At 38.3% G+C, this 22,891-nt stretch overlaps 1 protein-coding gene across 1 annotated transcript in view; it reads left to right on the forward strand.

The window, feature by feature from the left end:
- LOC150076454 (H(+)/Cl(-) exchange transporter 7-like) overlaps positions 1-22,891 on the forward strand; it is a 474,124-nt gene extending 451,233 nt beyond the window's left edge. The window contains exons 22-23 of the mRNA XM_090387363.1: positions 11,706-11,786; positions 22,796-22,891. Of these exons, the coding sequence (XP_090243489.1) occupies positions 11,706-11,786; positions 22,796-22,891 (177 nt within the window). The remainder of the gene's footprint in view (positions 1-11,705; positions 11,787-22,795) is intronic.

The raw sequence follows: 22,891 nt of genomic DNA on the forward strand, positions 1-22,891 counted from the left end.
TTCCTTTATCTGCAGATTCTTAATGCATGAAGAATCACTACTGATAATCAGATTAAAAGTATTACTCCCTCTAGTTACCTCCCTAACATGCTGATGTAGAAAACAATCATCCAATAAATCCACAAAAGCCTTGCTAGTGTGTGAGTGACCAACCCACAAATTCCAGTCAATATCTGGGAAATTAAAATCCCCCATTATAAGACTCTCTGATTTGCTGGCCCACTATTTCCCTGTACGGTTTCTTATTATACTCGTCAGAATCATTAGGCCTATAGCACACTCCTACTCTCAATTTTGATTTCCCAATGCTTATGTCACACCTAACTGGCTCGACATTGCACTATCCAACGATGTTGACTGGCTTCACTTCCTTGGATTTTATGTGCTTCTTAACTAATAGCATAACCCTTCCTATCCTTTCTGTAGATGTTGTACTCCACAAATTCCAGTTCTGCATTCCTTATATCTGTGTGACACCACGTCTCTGATATCCCAACAATATCCGCCTTTGATGCTTTGAGCAATACCTCAAATTTATTTACCAAACTCCTAGCATGGGTACATGCACCTGTTCTTTTTCTTAGCTACCCCAACACAACCCATGTGTTTACTTGTACCGCAATGACTTCCAGCAGTCTCTGAAATATCCTGCATCGTGTGTTCCAGGCTTCTGCTCATTCCAATAGAAGCAGTGCAAGAATCACTTTCACCTCTGCCAGTGGCTACTGTTAATCTATTAGTTCTTGTTTCCCCCCAAGCTAGCAGTTTTCCGAACCACCTAATACTGCCTCGATAGCATCAGCAAATATTCTTGAACTCTTTTATATTTAAGTGTATTCCATCCCTGTAGAAATACTCTTTCCTGTTAACAAGCACAGACCAGGCTGAGAAAAATTCTAACCTTTGAACCCTCAAAATCTCTCCAGGGCTGAACTGATCGATAAGGCTCTCATCATATACTCCCTCCTATTGTGTCTGGGCAGAATTGAAGACACTTTCAAATTCAACCCTAATTCACAGCTTTTTTTAACAGTGACCTGTACTTGTTAAGTAATTCCGCCGGTCTCCTACTCTTAATATCATTAGTGGCAACGTGTACAACAATATTGCGCCATTGTTATATGATACAACGTTATATCCCGAACTAGATAGTGCTAGTCTAGTATATTATATAATATTGTCAATTAAAAAGCAAAATCTATTAAATTTGTTAAACTTCCTTGTAAATTAAATTGTACTTTTAACTGAATACATATAACTACTTAGATTACAAACGTAGCATAATTAATTAATACATAACTTGATACGGAAGTTGTATAAACGGAACTCGTAGATATTTGATACTGAAAAATATATATAAGGTTATAACTGTGTTGGGATACAAGTTTAGGGTAAAAATTTTGTATTGAAATTTTATCAAAATCATGACTCAGACCAGAGCAGCAAAGCAAAATGCTCAAGCTAATGGGAGTGCTCTGGCTCAGAGAAGAACTGAGTTGGACACATCCATTTAAAATGCATTGTTTGCATGATGTTGCCATGGGGGATGTTTTTGTGTGTGTGCGATGCAAGGAGTGTAAGGAAATCAGGCGTCAACTCAGTGTTGTTATGGGCCTATACGAGAGCTTGAAGGACAGGGTGGATGCCCTCGAAGTATCTAAAGTGAGGGGGCCCATCAAGCTCTCAGCTGCCCACATCAATGCCAGAGATTGCACTTGGTCATCACACAACACAGCAGCAACCCCCAAGGCAAAATGCACTGGTCCCACAGGAACTAGTAGTTGTTGGTGACTCTATTGTCAGGGAAATGGGGAATATGCTTTGTAAAAAGGATAGGTGGAACAGGACCAGGGTATGTCTGCCAGGGACAAAGGTTGATGACTTGTAGAGCGGATATCATCTTTTAAGGGCACAAAATGTGATATAGTTGTACATGTGGGCACTAATGATATTAAGAATATGAGACTGGTAGAATTACTTAACAAGTACAGGTCACTGTTGAAAAAAAGCCACGAATTACGGTTGAATTTGAAAGTGTCTGCAATTCTGCCCAGACACGATAGGAGGGAGTATATGATGAGAGCCTTGTCGATCAATTCGGCCCTGGAAAGATTGTGCAAGGCTCAAGGGGTAGAATTTTTTTCAGCCTGGTTTGTACTTGTTAACAGAATGGACTGCTTCTACAGGGATGGGATACACTTAAATAGAAAGGGTGCAAGAATATTTGCTGAAGCTATCGAGGCAGTGTTAGGTGGGTCGGAAAACTGCTAGCCTGGGGGGATACAAGGACTAATAGATTAACAGTACCCACTGTCAGAGGTAAAAGTGATTCTTGCACTGCTTCTATTGGAATGAGCAGAAGCCTGGAACACAAGATCCAGGATATTTCAGAGACTGCAGGGAGTCATTGCGGTACAAGTAAACACATGGATTGTGTTGGGGTAGCTAAGAAAAAGAACAGGTGCATGTATACTTGTGTGTACACCAATGCTAGAAGTTTGGTAAATAAATTTGATGAATTTCAGGTACTGTTCAAAGCATCAAAGGCAGATATTGTTGGGATATCAGAGACAGTGTCACACAGATATCAGGAATGCAGAATTGGAATTTGGGGAGTACATCTACAGAAAGGAGGAGGGGTTATACTATTAGTTAAGAAACACATAAAATCCAAGGAAGTGAAGCCAGTCAACATTGGTGTGACATAAGCATTGGGAGATGAAAATTGAGAGTAGGAGTGTGCTATAGTCCTAATGATTCTGATGAGTATAATGAGAAACTGTACAGGGATATAGAGTGGGCCAGTAAATCAGAGAGTCTTATAATGGGGGATTTTAATTTCCCAGATATTGACTGGAATTTGTGGGTTGGTCACTCACACACTAGCAAGGCTTTTGTGGATTTATTGGATGATTGTTTTCTACATCAGCATGTTCGGGCGGCAACTAGAGGGAGTAATACTCTTGATTTGATTATCAGTAGTGATTCTTCATGCATTAAGAATCTGCAGATAGAGGAACCACTAGGTGGCAGTAATCACAGTGTGCTGAAGTGGGATTTACTCAGAGAGATAACTCTCTGAGTAAATCCCACTTCAGAGAGATCAGGGGTAAAGGGAAGGGTTATTGCTTTCGTAAATGCGACTACGATGATCTGAGACAGTATTTAAATTCTATACAGTGGGACCAACTGATGATGTTACCAACACCAAATTCAAAATGGGAAGCATTCAAAGAACTTATCTTGGAAGCTACTAGGCTTTTCATACCAACTAAGAAATATTGTTCAAGGTTTAGGCCTAAATGGATGTCAGATGAACTAATGAGGCATATGGCAAAGAAGAAAAATGCATGGGATACATATAAATTAACACGTGACACAGAAGCCTATGATAGATATAAGTTGATCTGTAACCAAGTTACAAAGGAAGTTAGGCAGGCGAAGGCAGATTATGAGAAATCTTTGGCAAGGGATGCAAAGAAAACAGTTCTTTACTTATGTAAACTCTAGAAGGAAGGGGATGAATCAGATTGGTCCACTTGATATCGATGGTTCAACTGTTGATGATCCTGCTCAGGTAGCTAACAAACTAAATGAGTGTTTTGCATCGACATTCACACATGAGGAGTTATTCAGCAAGGGGTATGCCAGAGGTGTATTCAACGATGACAGTAAGCTAGATAATCTTGTAATAACAGTGGAGGAGAAATTGTTGAAGATAAACACAAGAAAGGCACCTCGGGTGGATGGGATCTATCCAGTTATATTAAAGGAGGCAGCAAAGGAAGTAAGCAAACCCTTAGCCATAATCATGAGAGCTTCCTTGGACTCAGGGGAGGTACCCATATACTGGAGATGTGCAAATGTGACTCCAATTCACAAAGGAGGACAAAGACTGACACAAGTAATTATAGGCCTGTGAGTTTAACTTCTGTTCCAGGAAAATTAATGGAGGCAATGGTAAAGAAGCACTGCAGGATCATCTAGACAAGACTTCAGTTAAAGCTCAGACACAGCATGGTTTTGTTAAGGGGAAGTCTTGCCTGACCAATTTGATTGTATACTATGATATTATATACTTGATTCTTAGAAAGGCTTTTGATACTGTTGCACGTGGAAGACTGCTGCACAAATTGGAGCTATGGGAAAAGACAGAGAGTGGTAATCAATGGATACTGCTCATCATGGACTAATGTTATTAGTAGAGTCCCTCAGGGTTCAGTGTTGGGTCCACTTTTTTGTATTTTTAAATAATATTGATGATGGTATGTCCACGTTTGCAGACGATACAAAGGTTGGCAGGGTTGACTACTGATGCTGCAACAGGATCTGGAAAGGTTGAGTGGTGGCAAATTAAGTTTAACATATGGGAAACAGCAACCCCAGAGCTATGTATTAACTCTGTGGTACTACACTGACAGTGGTAGAGAATGACAAGGACCTAGGGGTAATTGTGCAGGCAGATATGAAGTTCTCTGAGCAGTGCAGACGGGCTGCAAGAGTCGCTCATGGTGTCTTATCAATGATAAACAGGAATTTTTCTAACAGAGATAAGGAGGTGATTATTCCCTTAAGGCAATGGTAAGGCCTCGCCTTGAGTACTGTATACAGGTCTGGAGGCCTCATTTCAAGAAGGATGTAGAGCTGCTGGAATGAGTACAGAGAAGGGCAACAAGATTTGCTCTTACGAAGAAAGGCTTAAGTTTTGCAAATTATAGTGTCTGGAGACGTGATCTGATAGAGGTGTATAAAGCCTTGATTGGTTAGAGCATGCTTAAGGCTGATGGGATTCTGCCTCTTGCTCAGAATAATCACCTGAGAGGGCATAAATTCAAATTGAGGAAAGATAGATGTGCGGAAATTTGCCTTTAGCCAGCGGGTAGTTGGTTGGTGGAACAGACTTCCATCCCTTGTTGTGGAAGTTGATAGCTTAAATAAATTTAAGGCTCAGCTGGACAAGTATTTCAAACGAACAGAGGGGTGAAGTGGAAGTTTTTTTTTTGGCTGATGCTGCATAAACTTGCTTTCTTGCATGATATGGCTATTCTAATATCACCCTTTGTGCCCTTAAAAGATGATATCCGCTCTACAACGTCATCAACCTTTGCCCCTGCAGACATACCCTGGTCGTGTTCCACCTATCCTTTTTAGTAGCATGTTCCTCGTTTCTCTGACAATAGAGTCACCAACAACTGCTAATTCCTGTGGGACCAGCGCTTCTGCCTTGGGGGTTGCCGCTGTGTTGCGTGTGATCCAGTTCAAGCTCTCATATAGGCCCATAACAACGCTGAGTTGTCGCCTGATTTCCTTACACTCCTTACATCCCGCACACACAAAGACATCCCCCATGGCAATATCATATCCTGTACCCAATTACTCCACAAACATCAAGCAAGCAGTGAATTTTAAAAGGCTGTGATTCAGATGGCAACTGCCCCCATCAGTTCTCCCCTGAGCCACAGCATTCACATCATGATTTCAACACAAAATTATAACACTATATATATTTTTCAGTATCGAGTATTACAGTGGTACCTTGGGTCACGAACAAGGCTTTGGCTCCATGTTTTCGGCTCGTGAACATTGTTTGTAATTGCGTTGTTCTTGATACAATTTTTTTTGCATTACATTAACTCTCATTATGTCTCCCAAGAAAGTGTTAGTGACAGTGGTGTAAAGAAGCCTAAGCGTATTACAGTAGAAATGAAGAAGGAAATAATAACTAAACATGAGAATTGTGTTCGTGTTTCTGATCTCGCCAAGCATCTACGATCTGTACTATCATAAAGAACAAAGATGCGCTAAAGGAGTGACTATGTTAACGAAGCAAAGGTCTCAAGTGTTAGAAGAAGTAGAAAAATTGTTAGTTTGGATTAATGAAAAGCAGCTTGCTGGAGATAGTGTTAGCAAGGCCCTAATATGCAAGAAGGCTTTACTTTTGCACGGTGATTTAGTGGCGAAAACGCTGAATACAAGTGATGCTAGTGTTGACGAATTTAAAGCAAGTGGTTCGAGAAGTTTCGTCGACGAACTGGAATTCATAGTGTTGTTAGGCTTGGAGAGGCAGCTAGTTCAGACAAAAAAGCAGCAGATGCCTATGTGGAGGAATTTGCAAACTTTATCAACTCTGGATATTATGTACCGCATTAAGTTTTTAATTGCAATGAAACGGGACTTGTTTGGAAAAAAATGCCAAGAAGGACCTACATAACCCAAGAGGAAAAGTCACTGCCTGGCCACAAACCAATGAAGGACAGGCTTACACTTTTATTGTGCACTAATGCAAGTGGGGATTGTAAGATTAAGCCTCTTTTAGTTTACCACTCTGAAAATCCACACACTTTTAAACGTGCTAAAGGGTAGACTTCCGGTATTGTGGAGAGCGAATAGCAAGGCTTGGGTAACAAGATTACTTTTTATAGAGTGGTTGACTGAAGTTTTTATGCCATCTGTCAAGAAATACCTTGAGGAAAATACTTTGGCCCTTAAGTGGGAGCTTCCTTGGACTCAGGGGAAGTACCCATGGACTGGAGATGTGCAAATGTGAACCCAATTCACAAAGGAGGATCAAAGGGCGACACAAGTAATTATAGACCTGTTAGTTTAACTTCTGTTCCTGGAAAATTAATGGAGGCACTGGTTAAAGAAGCACTGCAGGATCATCTAGACAAGACTTCAGTTATAGCTCAGACACAGCATGGTTTTGTTAAGGGGAAGTCTTGCCTGACCAATTTGATTGGATACTATGATGCAGGGAATAACTTTGATATTATATACTTGGATCTTAGAAAGGCTTTTGATACTGTTGCACATGGAAGACTGCTGCACAAATTGGAGCAGTGGGGCTTTGGAGGCAAATTGCTGTAATGGATAAAGGGGTGGTTGAGGGGGAGAAGACAGAGAGTGGTAATCAATGGACACTGCTCATCGTGGACTAATGTTATTAGTGGAGTCCCTCAGGGTTCAGTATTGTTTTCTGTATTTATAAATGATATTGATGATGGTATATCAAGCTTAATGTCCAAGTTTGCAGGGTTGTCAAGGACGCTACTGACACTTTCCTCTGGAAAGGTTGAGCAGATGGGCTGAGAGGTGGCAAATGAAGTTTAACATTGACAAATGTAAAGTACTACATATGGGAAACAGCAACCCCAGAGCAACGTATCAACTCTGTGATACTACACTGGGGGTGGTTGTGCAGGCAGATATGAAGTTTTCTGAGCAGTGCAGACGGGCTGCAAGAGTAGCTCATGGTGTATTGTCGATGATATATAGGAATTTTTCTAGCAGGGATAAGTAGATGATTATTCCCTTGTATAAGGCAATGGTCAGACCACACCTAGAATACTGTATACAGGTCTGGAGGCCTCATTTCAAGAAGGATGTAGAGATGCTGGAACGAGTACAGAGAAGGGCAACAAGATTAGTGAATGGAACAAAGGGGTGCTCTTACGAAGAAAGGCTTAAGTTTTGCAAATTAGTGTCTGGAAACTAGGCACCAGTGAGGTGATCTGATAGAGGTGTATAAAGCCTTGAATGGTTTGAGCATGCTCAATGCTGATGGGATTCTTCCTCTTGCTCAGAATAATCACCTGAGGGGGCATAAATTCAAATTGAGAAAAGACAGATGTAGGATAGACGTGAGGAAATTTGCCTTTAGCCAGCGGGTGGTTGGTTGGTGGAATAGACTTCCATCCCTTGTCGTGGAAGTTTATAGCCTAAATAAGTTTAAGGCTCAGCTGGACAAGTATTTCGAATGAACAGAGGGGTGAAGTGGAAGTGGTTATTTTTTATTTTTTTTTTTTTTTTTTGGCTGATGCTGCACAAGCTTGCTTTCTTGCATCAAATGCCTCTACTAATGCTAAAAGTGTCTGCTGGTTATGGACAACACTCCTGCCCATCCTCCAAGTATTGAAGAAGACCTTGATGTTGAATACGACTTCATAAAAGTCAGATTTCTGCCTCCTAACACCACTCCTCTCATCCAGCCCATGGACTAGCAAGTAATTTCCAACTTCAAGAAGTTATATACAAAGGCCCTTTTTTCCAGGTGACCAACGACACGAATTTGACCATGCGTGATTTTTGGAAGGATCACTTCCATATCCTCCACTGCATAAACCTCATTGACAAGGCATGGAACAATTTCTTGAACCGCACGTTTCAGTCTGCCTGGAGGAGACTTTGGCCAGGTTGTGTGCCTCATAGAGACAGATGTAACTCTAGTAAACGAGATTGTGACCATTGGCAAGAGTTTGGGCTTTGAGGTCAACGAGGAGGATGTGGTGGAGGACCACAGACAAGAACTCAACACAGAAGAACTTGTTGAGTTGCAACATGAACAGATGAAGCACTCAGGAGAGGAGGAGGTGGTAATTGTTTCAAATGCTGAGATCCAAGAAATTTGTAGCGAGTGAAGTGCAGGTTTTCATTGAGAAGCATCACTCTAACAAAACTGTGACCAGCAGAGCAGTGGACATTTTAAATGACAATGTGATGTCCCATTTTCAGAAAATTATCCAACAAAGAAAAAGACAAATGTCTCTGGATCGCTATCTTGTGAAAACACCAGAAATGCCCGGCGTTATTATGGAATAGGACTCTCCTTCGAAGGAGTAGTCTTCCTCCTCCTCCATCTACCTGTGCCAGCAACTATCAACCATAAAGGTAAAGTTATACTGTATATTTTTGCCACACATAAATCAATGTTTCGGGGGCGGGCAAACGGATTAATTGGATTTGCATTAATTTCAATGGGAAAAATTGTTTCGGTTTGCGAACGGAGTCAAAGAACGAATTAAGTTCGTGACCTGAGGTACCACTGTATCTACGAGAGTTCCGTATCAAGTGATGTTACATTTGTAACATCTACATTGTTATATGTATTTAGTTAAAAAGTACAATTTAATTGACAATGAAGTTTAACAAGATTAATAGACAATATTATATACTGTACTAAGCTAATGCTATCTAGTTCGGGATATAACGTATCCCGAACTAGATATAACAATGGCGGCAAGTTACGAACAGTAAATCTACAGACACTTAAGTATTAATTAACTTCCAAATCTCGCTGTTTCAATTCAGAATAAACCAAGGATCTTGACTAGGTCTATAAGCTACTTATAGAAAATAATTTAATATAACAAGTGTCTAAATATGGCTAAAAAACTTCTCGTTCAGCGGAGCTGCCACTTTTCTGACCATTACCTAGTCTCACAAGGAGAACCAACTGGTGGCATGCATGCCACCAGTTGGCTATCCTTGTGAGGTAAAAAGTATAACTGATTTGAAATACCATAAATGAAATTAAATGCAAAGCAGAGTTTTGCAAAGTGTGTGTTACCAAATTCTGGCGTCGTATCAGCATTGCTTTCACTCTGATTTTTTTCTACTCCATATTTTGATGTGATACACTTATTAACATCCTTCACACTTGGAGGTCAGTGATTCTGGGCATGTTCTTTTTTTTTTTTTTTTTTTTAAAGCTAATAACTGACCTAGTTGATTTCAAATAGGCTTGATAACAGATAACTTCCCTCTCTCTTCCTCACATGTTTTTATCATCAATTTAAAGGACAAGAGGTGAAATACTGAATTTTTTGGCATGTATATAACGTTAGCATCAGAAAAGTTTGGAAAGCACTGACATGCTTTTATTACCACAAATTAATAATTCATATTTTAGCATGATGGAAATCTTATTCACAGCCTTTCAGTTTTGCACTGGTAAGTAGGGGGTGCTAAAGTGAGCTTCTCATGACATTGATTTGTTAACCTATAAAACAATTTTATGTTTGTATTTTATTACAGGTATACTTAGCAAAAATACTTGATAGCACTGATCAGTGTGCTGGGTATTGATTACAGTAACTTCTGTACCCATGACACAGAAAAAGGTTGGTGCACCTCTTCTCCAATTTATACAATAACCTATCATTTGACTATCTCACATGGGAGGCTATTGTATGAACTGGAGTGGAGTTGGGTATAGAGTAGGCTATGCTAATTAAACTAGTTGATTATTTTTTAAAGAGTCACAAGTCCTTTGAAAAATAGCCAACTGGATTAATTAGCATAGTTTTGTAAAGGGAAATCAATGATGATTCTGCTTTTGATAGAGTTTTTCTAATAAACAATCTTTTGTCCATAAAGATCAATTCATCAGCTGCATTATCCAGGACTTTGTCTTTCCCACACCCATTATGCAGTGATGAAATCTGATTTATTCTTTTCATCTATACATGAAAAATTCCATGTTCTTTGCTCTCTCTCTCTCTTACTCAATATTTTCTGTGGTACTATTACAGATCAACTTATAGCTGTTATAGGCTTCTGTTATCTTGCAGCAGAAACTTTTTTCATGCTCAGTGTGTGACTACTTTTTCTTGAGATAAGATGCAGGCATAGCTAAGTGGTCAAACATGAAGGTACAATAGTACACGTTTGAACTGATTGTAGCTTGATTACTGCTATGGCAGTGTTCTCGAAAAATTTTGGAGTGAAAACAGGAAATCACTGTGAACCATATATTCATATTTGTTGCCATGAATAATTATAAGCAGAAACTGCGATCAATTTATTTTATGTTCCAGCACATGAAATACCTTTAATAATTCCACATTAGGACAGGCATATCATGTGATGCAGCACATAATAATATTTTAAACCTTTTTGGGATTTATGGGCTGAGAAAGTCTGAGGTGACAGTTCTGAATACAATAAATTTTTTTTGTTTCCTAATTGAAATTACATAGAAATAATCATACTCTGAAGGTACCAGATAAAATTACTGTTTTGCATTTTTATTCTGTTGAAAGATATTTTAGAATGTAAAGGGTTAGTACTATAATATCTGTTTAATGCAGTACATATGAAAAGGACTGATTTCATTTTTTCCCAGTTATACATTAAGTTCTATGATGAATTTTTTCAGGCCAGGAGCAATATGATTTTAAACCTCTGTTCCTTGTTAGTATAGTGAAATTGTTTGCAAGATTTGCTTGTAATATATATATTTTTTTACCTATCCAAGTGAACCTGCTTAATTTTGGAAAAAAATAGAATGTGGCATATTAAATATGGTGACTGACTGGAAAATGTTTATTATGAATAATATTGGCAATATCTCATAAGGCATGAATATTATCTTTTCTAACTCTATGATAGTTCTGTTAGGTTAATTAAGTTAACTTGTTATAAATCCTGCAATGCATTTTTGGTAACTTATAAATAAATAACACTGTGCACATCTAAACATAGTATCAGAGGTACAGTTTGATATTAAATGGGCAACCAGGTACTAAACTGGTTGCCCATTTTATATCCTTTGTTTTAGTTAGTTGTTGGCACATCGGCTTCTATGGCCATAATGCAGTACTCTGATCCAAGCCCGAGGCAGGATTCGAACCCCCGACCTTTGGGTTGCCAGGCAGGCACATCCTTTGTTATAGCATACTATTTCTACTTCACACCAAAGGTGAATGGTGGAACAGTTCATTTGAAACATCTGGACAAGTCTTAGTTTTGCAAATAATAAATAACTATTTGGAAGTATACCAATAAATATTTAGCTTTGTAAAAAATAAATTAAGTGAATTAAATTTTTGTTTACTTTGTCAGCTGTTAGAGAATTAACTCTCTTTACATGTAACATGCATTTATATTGTCAGCATTTTCAATAATGCTTATGATTTTACTTTCAGTGTGCTTCTCTTCCAAGAACATTTCGGCTGTTTAGGGCTTTAGGACTGAGGCATATTGTGGTTGTCGACGATTACAATGAGGTACATTTTTTGTTTCTTCCTTTCAAAATCTCAGGCCAGTATCTGGCTTATCGAAAAAAACACACCTGTACCCAACATAAAAGATTTCATTTGAGGCTTTGCATACAGTGCCAAAATGAAACCTAAATCTGTGTTGGCAAGAATGTTGACCAAAATATATCTATTAGAGTGGCATCAGTGATCACATGTGGCCATAGAAGAATCAGATGAGAATTCTCTCATTGTTGGCTTTCTTTACTTATAAAAGTGCCCATTATTCTTGAGCAAATGCATTGGAACAAAGAGTACACCAGTGTGCACTTTAAAAAAAAGACAAAATTGATTATTTATATTTTACTCTAATGTACCGGTAAGTTGTCGATTTTTTTTGTTTTTTCCGTTTTAATTTCTGGAGGGTATCATATGGAAGTGTTCTACGTACTATATTGAGGTAAACTCCTCTTATTATTTTACAAATATTGTTATAAACGTAGAACATATTGAGTATTACAGCTCTGATTCATACTATCTAAAAAATGAAAATATATATTATTCATAGTTTCATCCATTTAAACACTGGAGTGCACAAGTCTAAGATTTTAAAACCTGAAATCAATTACTAGTAAAAACTAGAAGCTCCTAATAGTATGCATGCTGGTAAATACCCAAATCAAAGTGTAACTCCTAATATTTATTGACAGTTTTAGTAAAAACTAGTTTGTTCAAAATTTCAGTTAGCAGAAACCACAAAAACGCTGTAAAATGTGATAGTGGGGAAGGGTAAACTTTAGAACAAGGCTTTTACCACTGGATCTTTAAAACAGCAAATGATGGTGAGATCTAGCTATGCACTGATTGGCTGCTAATCACTATGAATGCCATCCTGCAGGAATTTAATAGACATTCATGTTCAACTAGTAAAAAAAAGGCTAGGTTAGTTTATTCCACCAAATTCTAACAAAAAATGTGTTCATAATGTTTAGTATGCTCTGTGGTTTTGCTTGAATCATCCCAAACTTGGTGGCATAAGGTAACCTGACCTTTTTTCACTAGTATAAAGCCTGTCAAGAAAACTCCTACTACGAAGTATGGCGAGATTTCCTAGCTTGTATATTCCTGTGAGCTGCATTCACTCTTGCATAAAGCAGTGGGTGGAACTAGATCTGGTCATCGTTTGCCATTGCAAAGGTCCATGAGTAAGAGTCTTGTTCTTGTGGTTTCTTCTGACTGAAATTTCCAAGGAACTAATTTTTACTAAAAATGTCAATAAATATTAGGAGTTCCACTTTGGATTTGGGTTTTACCATCAAGCACAGTGGTTTCTAGTAAAATCTGTAAAAACTACTTTTGTCAAATGCTTTTAGGAGCTTCTAATTTTTACTAATAAAAACTGGTAGTAATGGATTTTTAACAGTAACATATCCACTTGATAAATATGAAAAAAGGCACTTTTCTGTATATGAATTCATGGATATAAATGACCACACATTTCAGTTCCAGTCTTTGAATCTTTCTTAGCACGGTTAAACTCAAAGTAAGCTAAGAGAGCAAGAATATCCTTAAATTGGCATGGATGAGAGGTTGTCACTACTATAAGTTAGGTTCAAATGGCAAGATGCTATACATTGGTAGCAGACACAGTATTAGAAGTGGGGGAAAGAATGGAGATGAGACCCCATTCTAGAAGAACTAGGAAACAAAGATAGCTAGGTTGGATAGAGAATGTTTTGACATCCAAAACCTAGTGTAGATGTGTACCACTATAATAGCCGTTTCATTTTTTGTTAGGACTGTCCAAGTGTGATATCTTTAATATTGGCATGTCACTTTGTAGGTTGTATCCCTCATTCTATAGGGGATAGAGTGACTCGAGTATGTGCTTTTACTTTGTGGATCCAAATATTGTGTTCCCCCCCAGAATGGGTGGTATGGGGAATCATTTAACTCCAAGTTTTATAAGGAACACTACATGACCAAAGTATTAAGATCATCCCTTCCATCAAGCAGTATGATTGATGCTTTTTGAGGTTATGATGGCGAGATCCAATCTTCCTTACATTTCAAGGGTACAGCTCTACAATGGTGTTGCAGGCCAGCTGCTGGATAGGCCAATGGACCAAACCTATTGGTAATTGTCTAGGAAGCATCTGGATCAGCTAATTTATAATCTCACTGCCTCTACTCTGCAGATAATGACTGGAGGGTGTCCCAGTAATGTGTATGCAGGAGCATTGTCAAGGAGCTCCACACAATAAAAGTAACCATGTAAGGGAGGGAAATGTACAGGCTCAGGGAAGCAGATTAGCTGAAAAATATTAATAAGCTGGTAGCTAGGGAATCCAATGTAGAATGAAAGCTAGGGTGAAGAAACAAATGTAATTGGCCACATGAATACAAACTTAACTCACATTAGTTAATATATACTAAAAAAAATTATTCTAATGCTAACAACACACCCAACTGCATTCTACCCTGGCCTGTAACTCAGCTGAAGAATAATAGTAAGTCAAGGTGCCCAGAGGTTGCAGTGCAAGAAAGAACACAAACAAATAATATTAGTCTTAAGTATTATCTATCAGCAGAAAATTTACACTACACACCATTGCATTATTCCTTTCTCCCGTGTGTGAAAAAGAGGATGAATGAAAAAACAAATTCGTGTCTCCCACTGCCCATCCAAGCAAACACCATGCTGTGGCTACTTAGCCAGTGTGGGATAGACATTCCTACCACCTGGGTTGGTTGGCCTCTCCCTTTCATCTCGTGGGCTTTTCACACTGCCAATATCATATCCCAGAACAGGATGGGCATCCTGAATTAGTGGGTCCCCTTCTTCCCTCAGGCAGATACCTTCACTACTGGTCCCAGCTATCCCCCTCCCCTTTTTATTTTTTTTTACTGGGTTCACCTGCCAGTGCTTTACACCCCTACTGCCCAGCCCACCTCCTCGTGGCACTGGATAGAAAACTATAAAAGACAGGCCTTTAGGCTAAGAGACCGGATGAACAACACAACCCCACATCAATCTGGCCTTTACAGAGTTTTGTATACATGTGGAGTTAGGGGAACCCCTGGAGCTGGATATATTCTTGCCATGTGTACACCATATCCCTCCCCCCTTACCTTTTTCTGACTACATCATGAATAGTCAACCTAATCTACAAAAAGATCCAAACTTTTCCCCATTTCCACTTACTAGTTGATTCAATCACTGCTCATCCCTGTTGTACTAATTATTCACTGTATGATTCTTTTTGCTTCAAAAGCATTATTTGTGTATATGTCCAATCTGATATCTCTCTAACCCATTCTGTTGCCTCTATTGTTCTCCAATCCTTTTTACACCTTCTTGGAAATTTGCTCATATCCAGACAATTCCTAAAAAGGATGACAAATCACTTCCACACAGTTACCATCCCATTGCACTTCTATTCTTTCCAAAGTAATGGTGATGATAGCACATTTCCTTCCAGTTTGAGAAAATCTTGTCATGCACAACCACTGTCAACTTCTCGAATATCCAGGTAATTCCTCAGTAGGGCAATGATAACTTAATTTATTTCAATCCTTGTAAAACTAAGTCCTGTGTGATATCTCTCAAAAAGGATTCTTCTTCTTCTCCTATTTCTAGGCAAGATCATATATCTCTATTGAGATTACCCTGACTTCTAATCTCTTGGCATAAACACATTACAAATATTGCTTTCTCTTTCACTTTTGGTGCTACTGCTAGTGATGAGCATAATTATTTCACTTGAATGAAATAATTATCAAATCAGTTTTTGCAATTATATGCCTATCACTAATACTACTTTTCTCCTAAACAGCTACTCACTCTACAAATCTCAAATCCACTCTCCCATGGAATATTGTTCCCACATTCAGGGTGGTGCCCCATAACAATTTTCAGGCTTATAGACTCCATTCAAAAGATGGCAGTTTGGTTAATTAAAGACCCATATCTATATCTTACAAAGTCTTTCCATTCTCTTTTCTGCTGCATGAATTTTCTATAGATACAATGATGGATGCAAGCTTATGCAGCATCAGCCAAAAAAAGAAAAAACCCCTTCCACTTCACCCCTCCGTTCTTTTGAAATACCTGTCCAGCTGAGCCTTAAATTTATTTAGGCTATCAACTTCCACAACAAGGGATGGAAGTCTGTTCCACCAACCAACTACCCGCTGGCTAAAGGCAAATTTCCGTACATCTGTCTTTCCTCAATTTGAATTTATGCCCTCTTAGGTGATTATTCTGAGCAAGAGGCAGTATCCCATCAGCACTGAGCATGCTCAAACCATTCAAGGCTTTGTACACCTCTATCAGATCACCTCGCCGGTGCCTAGTCTCCAGACACTAATTTGCAAAACTTAAGCCTTTCTTCGTTCCGTTCACTAACCGTGTTGCCCTTCTCTGTACTCGTTCAAGCAGCTCTACATCCTTCTTGAAATGAGGCCTCCAGACCTGTATACAGTACTCAAGGTGCAGCCTGATTCCTGTATATCATTGATAAGACACCATGAGCTACTCTTGCAGCCCACCTGCACAATTACCCCCAGGTTCTTTTCATTCTCTACCACAGAGTTGATACGTTGCTGTTTCCCATATATAGTACTTTACATTTGTCAATGTTAAACTTCATTTGCCACCTCTCAGCCCATCTGCTCAACCTTTCCAGATCCTGTTGCAGCAGCATAGCGTCCTTAACAACCCTACCAACCTTTGTATCATCTGCAAACTTGGATATTAAGCTTGATATACCATCATCAATATTATTTATAAATACAGAAAACAACAATGGACCCAACACCGAACCTTGAGGGACTCCACTAATAGCAGTGTCCATTAATTACCACTCTCTGTCTTCTGCCACTCAACCATCACCTTATCCATAGCAACAATTTGCCACCAATGCCACACTGCTCCAATTTGTGCAGCAGTATCAAAAGCCTTTCTAAGATCCAAATATATAATATCAAAGTTATTCCCTGCATCCAATTCTTTTGTGACTACATCACAGTATCCAATCAAATTGGTCAGGCAAGACCTTCCCTTAACAAAACCATGCTGTGTCTGAGATATAACTGAATTCTTGTCAAGATGATCCTGCAGTGCTTCCATTAATTTTCGTGGAACAGAAGTTAAACTCAGGTCTATAATTACTTGTGTCAGCCTTTGATCCTCCTTTGTGAATTGGGGTTACATTTGCACTTCTCCAGTCTATGGGTACCTCCCCCCGAGTCCAAGGAAGCTCTCATAATTATGGCTATCAGATTGCTTACTTCCTTTGCTGCCTCCTTTAATATAACTGGATAGATCCCATCCACCCCAGGTGCCTTTCTTGTGTTTATCTTCAACAATTTCTCCTCCACTTTACTCTCAATTATTACAAGATCATCTAGCTAACTGCCAGTGTTTACTTCATCTATGGCATTCCCCTTCCTGAATAACTCCTCATGTGTGAATGTAGATGCAAAATATTGATTTAGTTTGTTAGCTACCTGAGCAGGATCATGAACAGTTGAACCATCGATATCAAGTGGGCCAATCTGATTCATCCCCTTCCTTCTAGAGTTTACATAAGTAAAGAACTCCTTGCTGTTTTTCTTTGCATCCCCTGCCAAAGATTTCTCGTAATCTGCCTTCGCCTCCTTTGTAATTTGGTTACAGATCAACTTATATCTATCATAGACTTCTGTGTCACATGTTAATTTAATGTATCCCATGCATTTTTCTTTTCCTGCCATATGTTGCATTTGTTCATCTGACATTCATTTAGGCCTGAACCTTGAACAATATTTCTTAATTGGTATGTAAAGCCTAGTAGCTTCCAAGATAAGTTATTTGAATGCTTCCCATTTTGAGTTTGCTGTTGGTAATGTCATCAGTTGGTCCCACTGTATAGAATTTAAATACTGTCTCAGACCATTGTAGTCGCCTTTATGAAAGCAGTAACCCTTCCCTTTACCCCTAATGGTAGTTACTACCTTGAGTATCGCTCCCTCTAGTTGCCTCCCAAACATGCTGATTTAGAAAACAATCATCCAATAAATCCACAAAAGCCTTGCTAGTGTGTGAGTGACCAACCCACAAATTCCAGTCAATATCTGGGAAATTAAAATCCCCCATTATAAGACTCTCTGATTTACTGGCCCACTCTATTTTCCTGTACAGTTTCTTATTATACTCATCAGAGTCATTAGGCCTATAGCACACTCCTACTCTCAATTTTGATCTCCCAATGCTTATGTCACACCAAATTGACTCGACACTGCACTGCCCAGCGATGTCGACTGGCTTCACTTCTTTGGATTTTATGTTTCTTAACTAATAGCATAACCCCTCCTTTCTGTAGACATTGTACTCCCCAAATTCCAGTTCTGCATTACTTATATCTGTGTGACACCACGTCTCTGATATCCCAACAATATCCGCTTTTGATGCTTTGAGCAATACCTCAAATTTATTTACCAAACTCCTAGCATTGGTGTACCTTATAAGATATTGTTTGATTGCAGTCATTTGGGTTGTCACAAAGCAAAGGTATTGCATCAGCTGTTTCTATAAATACGACATTGGAAGGGTATAGATGCTCATTAGTATTCTGTATTGCACCACGTGAGAAAAAAAAATGTAGCTGTTGCTCTGTCCTAGGAGGGCTTTCTACCTATGCTGTCACTGATAAAATAGGCTTCCACCAGTCATCAGCATCCCGGGTGCTGAAATTAAAGCGTGAAACCAGTAATGTCAAGAGAAGACCAGGCTATAAGAGAGTGACTATACCTTCATAATCGGCATGCAAGTGCTCCTAATCTAAAACTGGATTTTGAGATGGCCTCTGGTGTTGAAACAAATAAACGAACTATCCAAAGACAGCTTTCAGAATATGGTCTGCATGCCTATCAGCCCAGGAAAAAGCAACTTGCTTGGGCTAAGATGCATGTTTCATGGACAAAAGGGCAATGGGACACCGTCATCTTTTCTGACGAATCGGAATTCAACAAATGCATGGCATACCATCGACTGTAAGGTTCCCCGCCAGTCAGATAGTCTGGGGATGCATAATAAGCAAAGGGGTGGGGTGAATTAAGTTCATTAACAGAACGGTAAATGCAGAAATTTAAACTCAGCAAAATTGATAAGTTTAATGATGAGTTTGCCTTCTTGTCTCACAAGGCTTAAAACTTACTTACACCAATGTTTTCCCTTATTTCTCTCCCTTAAGGTGCAGTCATATCTGAAATGCTGGCATTACAGTATTGGACTGGCCCAGCAAGAGAGTAGATTTGAGGCCAACAAGTAAGATTCAGCTGCAGGAGAGTATTGTAAGGGTGTGGTACCATGAAATTGGGCAACTGTATATCCAGAAGATGATTAACTCTATGCCAGATCATTGCAAGGCTGTAATTGCAGAGGAACAACAAAATATTGAGGACTTATTTTGCTGATTTACAATACATAATACTATTAGTTAACTTGTCATTTCAGTTTGTGCACGTAAATGCATGTTTTATTGGATTTAATTCACAAGTGATGCAGTTTTTTGATATTGACCTTAGACATTTAATGTTTAAGGTTGATAGGAATATTATTAAACAAGGTAACTATGAGTAATTACAGACTTGTTAGTTTAACTTCTGTTCTGGGGAAAATAATGAAGTCACTGGTTAAAGAAGCATGGGTTTGTTAAGGGAAAGTCTTGTCTGACCAGTTTGATTGGATACAAAAAAAATAATTTTGATATTATATACATGGATGACTACTATACAAATTGGAGCAGTATGGCATTAAGGGCAAGTTCAGTGGGAGAAGAGTGATAATCAATGGACACTTCATGGACTAATGTTATTAGTGGAGTTCCCCCAGGGTTCAGTTTTGGGCCCATTGTATATTGGTCAAGGTATATCAGGCTTAATGTCCACATAGGCAGGGTTTTTAATGACAGTATGCTACTGCATACTGTCATTAGAAAAGTTAGAAGTGGCAACTGAAGTTTAACATTGACAAATGCAGAGTACTCCATATGGGTTACATTAACCGTGAAGAATGAAAAAGACGGGATAATTGTGCAGTCAGGGGTAATTATCCCTTTGTATAAGACAATGGTGAGGCCTCATTTTAGGAAGGGTGTAGAGCTGCTAGAACAAGTACAGAGAAGTGTAACAAAGGGTGCTTGCTCTTGCCTTGAATTGTTTGAGTAGTCTCACTGCTGTTGGTATTCTTCCTCTTGCTCAGATTACAAACTTAAATTGTAGAATAGATGTGCAGAAATTTGCCTTTAGCCAGCTGGGATGGAGTGAATGGATGGGTAAACCGAGAAGTTTTTTGGCTGAGGCTGTATAAGCTTGCATCATATGCCTCTACTAATGCTAAAAAAAATTTGGCAGATATGGGGAAATAAACGTTTAACATTGATCCCATATATTATACCAATTAGGTGGTACACATCAAGTTAGTAGGGGATGATTGTGCAGACAAAACTACTATGACAACTCTGGGGTTCTGTCAATGATATACAGCAATTCTGCTAGAAGGGACAAGAAAGTTATTATCCTGTTGTGTAAAGCCACACCTTGAGTACTGCATACAGGTCTTGGAAACCTCATTTGTTGGAGGGGCAAAAAAAGGGTACTCTTACAAGAACTGAAAGTATTTAAGGTTTTAAATGAAGTGAGCAAAGAGTTGTTGCAGCCTGGGAGTGATTGGAGGAACAAACATCCATCTGATGTTCTGAAAGTGAGTAGTTTAAGGACAAATGCTTGATAAACTTGCTTCCTCCTTGTATCAAGTTCTACTATTAATAAGCAAGAATGGAGGTTTTTCTTCAACTATTAAATCTAAACACATCCATGCTATCCACATGGAACTTCTCTTAAGAAATGTGCAGTGTAATAGATAAAAGTGGCATTAGTTATTAGCCATTCTGCAGATTTAGCACCACCTATAAGCCATAGTTCATTGAAAATACTTTTGCATAAAATTAAGTCTAATGAAATTCTTTGTTAGACTTGAAGTTCAATATTTAAAACTAAAGTTTCCGTGCATTAGTAAATGCCAAAATCAAAAAAGTGTATTCCACATTAGTCCACAGATTAGTGTTGAAGTTTGTGAAACAACAGCATAGACAATTATTGATTAAAATTTATTACAAGCCTCAAAATGGCTCTAAAAATACACTTCCTCTCCTTTTTGCAGATAACTTGAGACACATTAGTGATAAATATGGCAAACATTTTCTTTTAAGTTGTTGCTACCAAGTCTGCTAGACATTGATCACAACAAAAAGGCTGTATTTTTACTCCATTTATTATAATACTTGTTAAAATTTCCAATAAATGTAACCAACTATAGTTCCTTGGTCATTTTGATTCAGCACATATTTCAAGAGGGATAAAAATCAAAAGCTTAAAATTCATTGCCAGTGTTAGTAGACATTCCAAAAAAAATGTAGCTCTGATGGAATGGTTAATGAAGGAAACATTCACAACTGGACTTTTGATCCTGCTGCAAATGAAGAAATGGTGAATAGCCTTTTTCTCTTTTCATGTTCCTAGGATAATATTTCAGATTGAGTCTCAAACAAGAGGATTTAAAATCTTAAAATGGCACATACCTGACATGAAGAAACTGGGTTATTAACATTAGTAGTGGCAAATTATGCAGACTTATACAGCATCAGACAAAAATTAAACACCTCCCATTTCATCTATTCTGCACCCATCCAATTTGAATTTGTGCCCTCATACATGTAGTCTGAGCAAGAATCCCATCAAAGCCTTAAACACCTCACAGATGCAGCAGCTCTAGAACATTTTTAAAATGAGGCCTCCAGACCTTGAGTGTAGCACTATGCAGTTGGTACATTACTCTGGGGTTCCTGCAATGCAGTGCTTTGCATTTGTAAAACTTCAGTTGCCATTTCTCAGCCCATCTGCCTAACTTTTTTATCATCAATAAATATAGAAAACAAAAGTCCATTGATTATTACTGTCTGTCTTCTCTCACTAACCATCCCTTTGCTCTTAGTGCCACAATGCTCCCTGAAATCCAAAGATATAATATCAGAATTATTTTTTTTGCATCCAATTCCTTTATGACCACATTATAGTATCCAATGAAACTAGTCCAAACAAACCCATGCTGTGTATGATTGCAGCCTTGTCTAGATGATCCTGCATTACTCGTTTCACCCTTTGATCCCCTCAGTGCAGGATTAAGGTACGAGCTAGCAGGGCTTTTTACATATCATGAATAAAATATATAAATCCTTAGTAAAGGGGGTGCAAAAATATCTTGGTCTGGCACTGGGGACCTCCTCTGAATCCATGGATGCTCTCATAATTATGGCTAAGGTTTTGCAGCCTCCCTTAATATAATTAGATAGATCCCAGGTGCCACTTCCCTAAAGAATTCCTCATCTCATTCATTGCTATGGTGAATAGTATTTTATAGGTCAGTTAACAGTTAGGAGGTTGAAATGACATTTGTTTGTTTTACAATCATCATAGTTGTATCAGCTAAGCCAATCACAAAAAAATTTAAGTTACTTAGAGAGCATTTTTTAATTGGTTTCTTATTCAACAGCAATCTTCATCTGTTAGTTGATCAGGGAAAATAATGTTCACAATCATGATAGTTGTGAGTGAGAGAATGAGTCAGTATGTATGCTGGTAATAGTTAAATTAATATACATTTATAATAAGCTTTTAATTATAAATGGACCATCAGCCTTAAATAATTTTATTTGAATTCAACAGTGGTACTTTGCCTTATCACTAATGCATAATTGCTGTCCAAACACTTTTTTTGTATCCTTCTCCCATCCCAATGATTAGATTTTGAGGCCTGTTTGTTATTATCCATCCATAATATTGAAGGTTATTCTGAAATATCACAGTATGAAAATTAAAAAAAAAAAAAAACTCGCCCACCACAAGACTTCTTATTCTAAACAGTAAATTTTCATTTGTATTACTTGTTTTAATTCTATTCCAGATATGTATATCAAGAATGTTTTATTTAAATATAGGTGATTGGAATAGTGACAAGAAAAGATCTGGCACGATATCACACCTGGCGATATTTTGGAAAAATTGGATTAGAAGAACTACCCATTTGTAACTAA

The sequence above is a fragment of the Mastigoproctus giganteus genome, chromosome 13, assembly GCF_048544385.1.
Source record: "Mastigoproctus giganteus isolate SK-2022 chromosome 13, ASM4854438v1, whole genome shotgun sequence".
NCBI lineage: Eukaryota > Metazoa > Arthropoda > Arachnida > Uropygi > Thelyphonidae > Mastigoproctus > Mastigoproctus giganteus.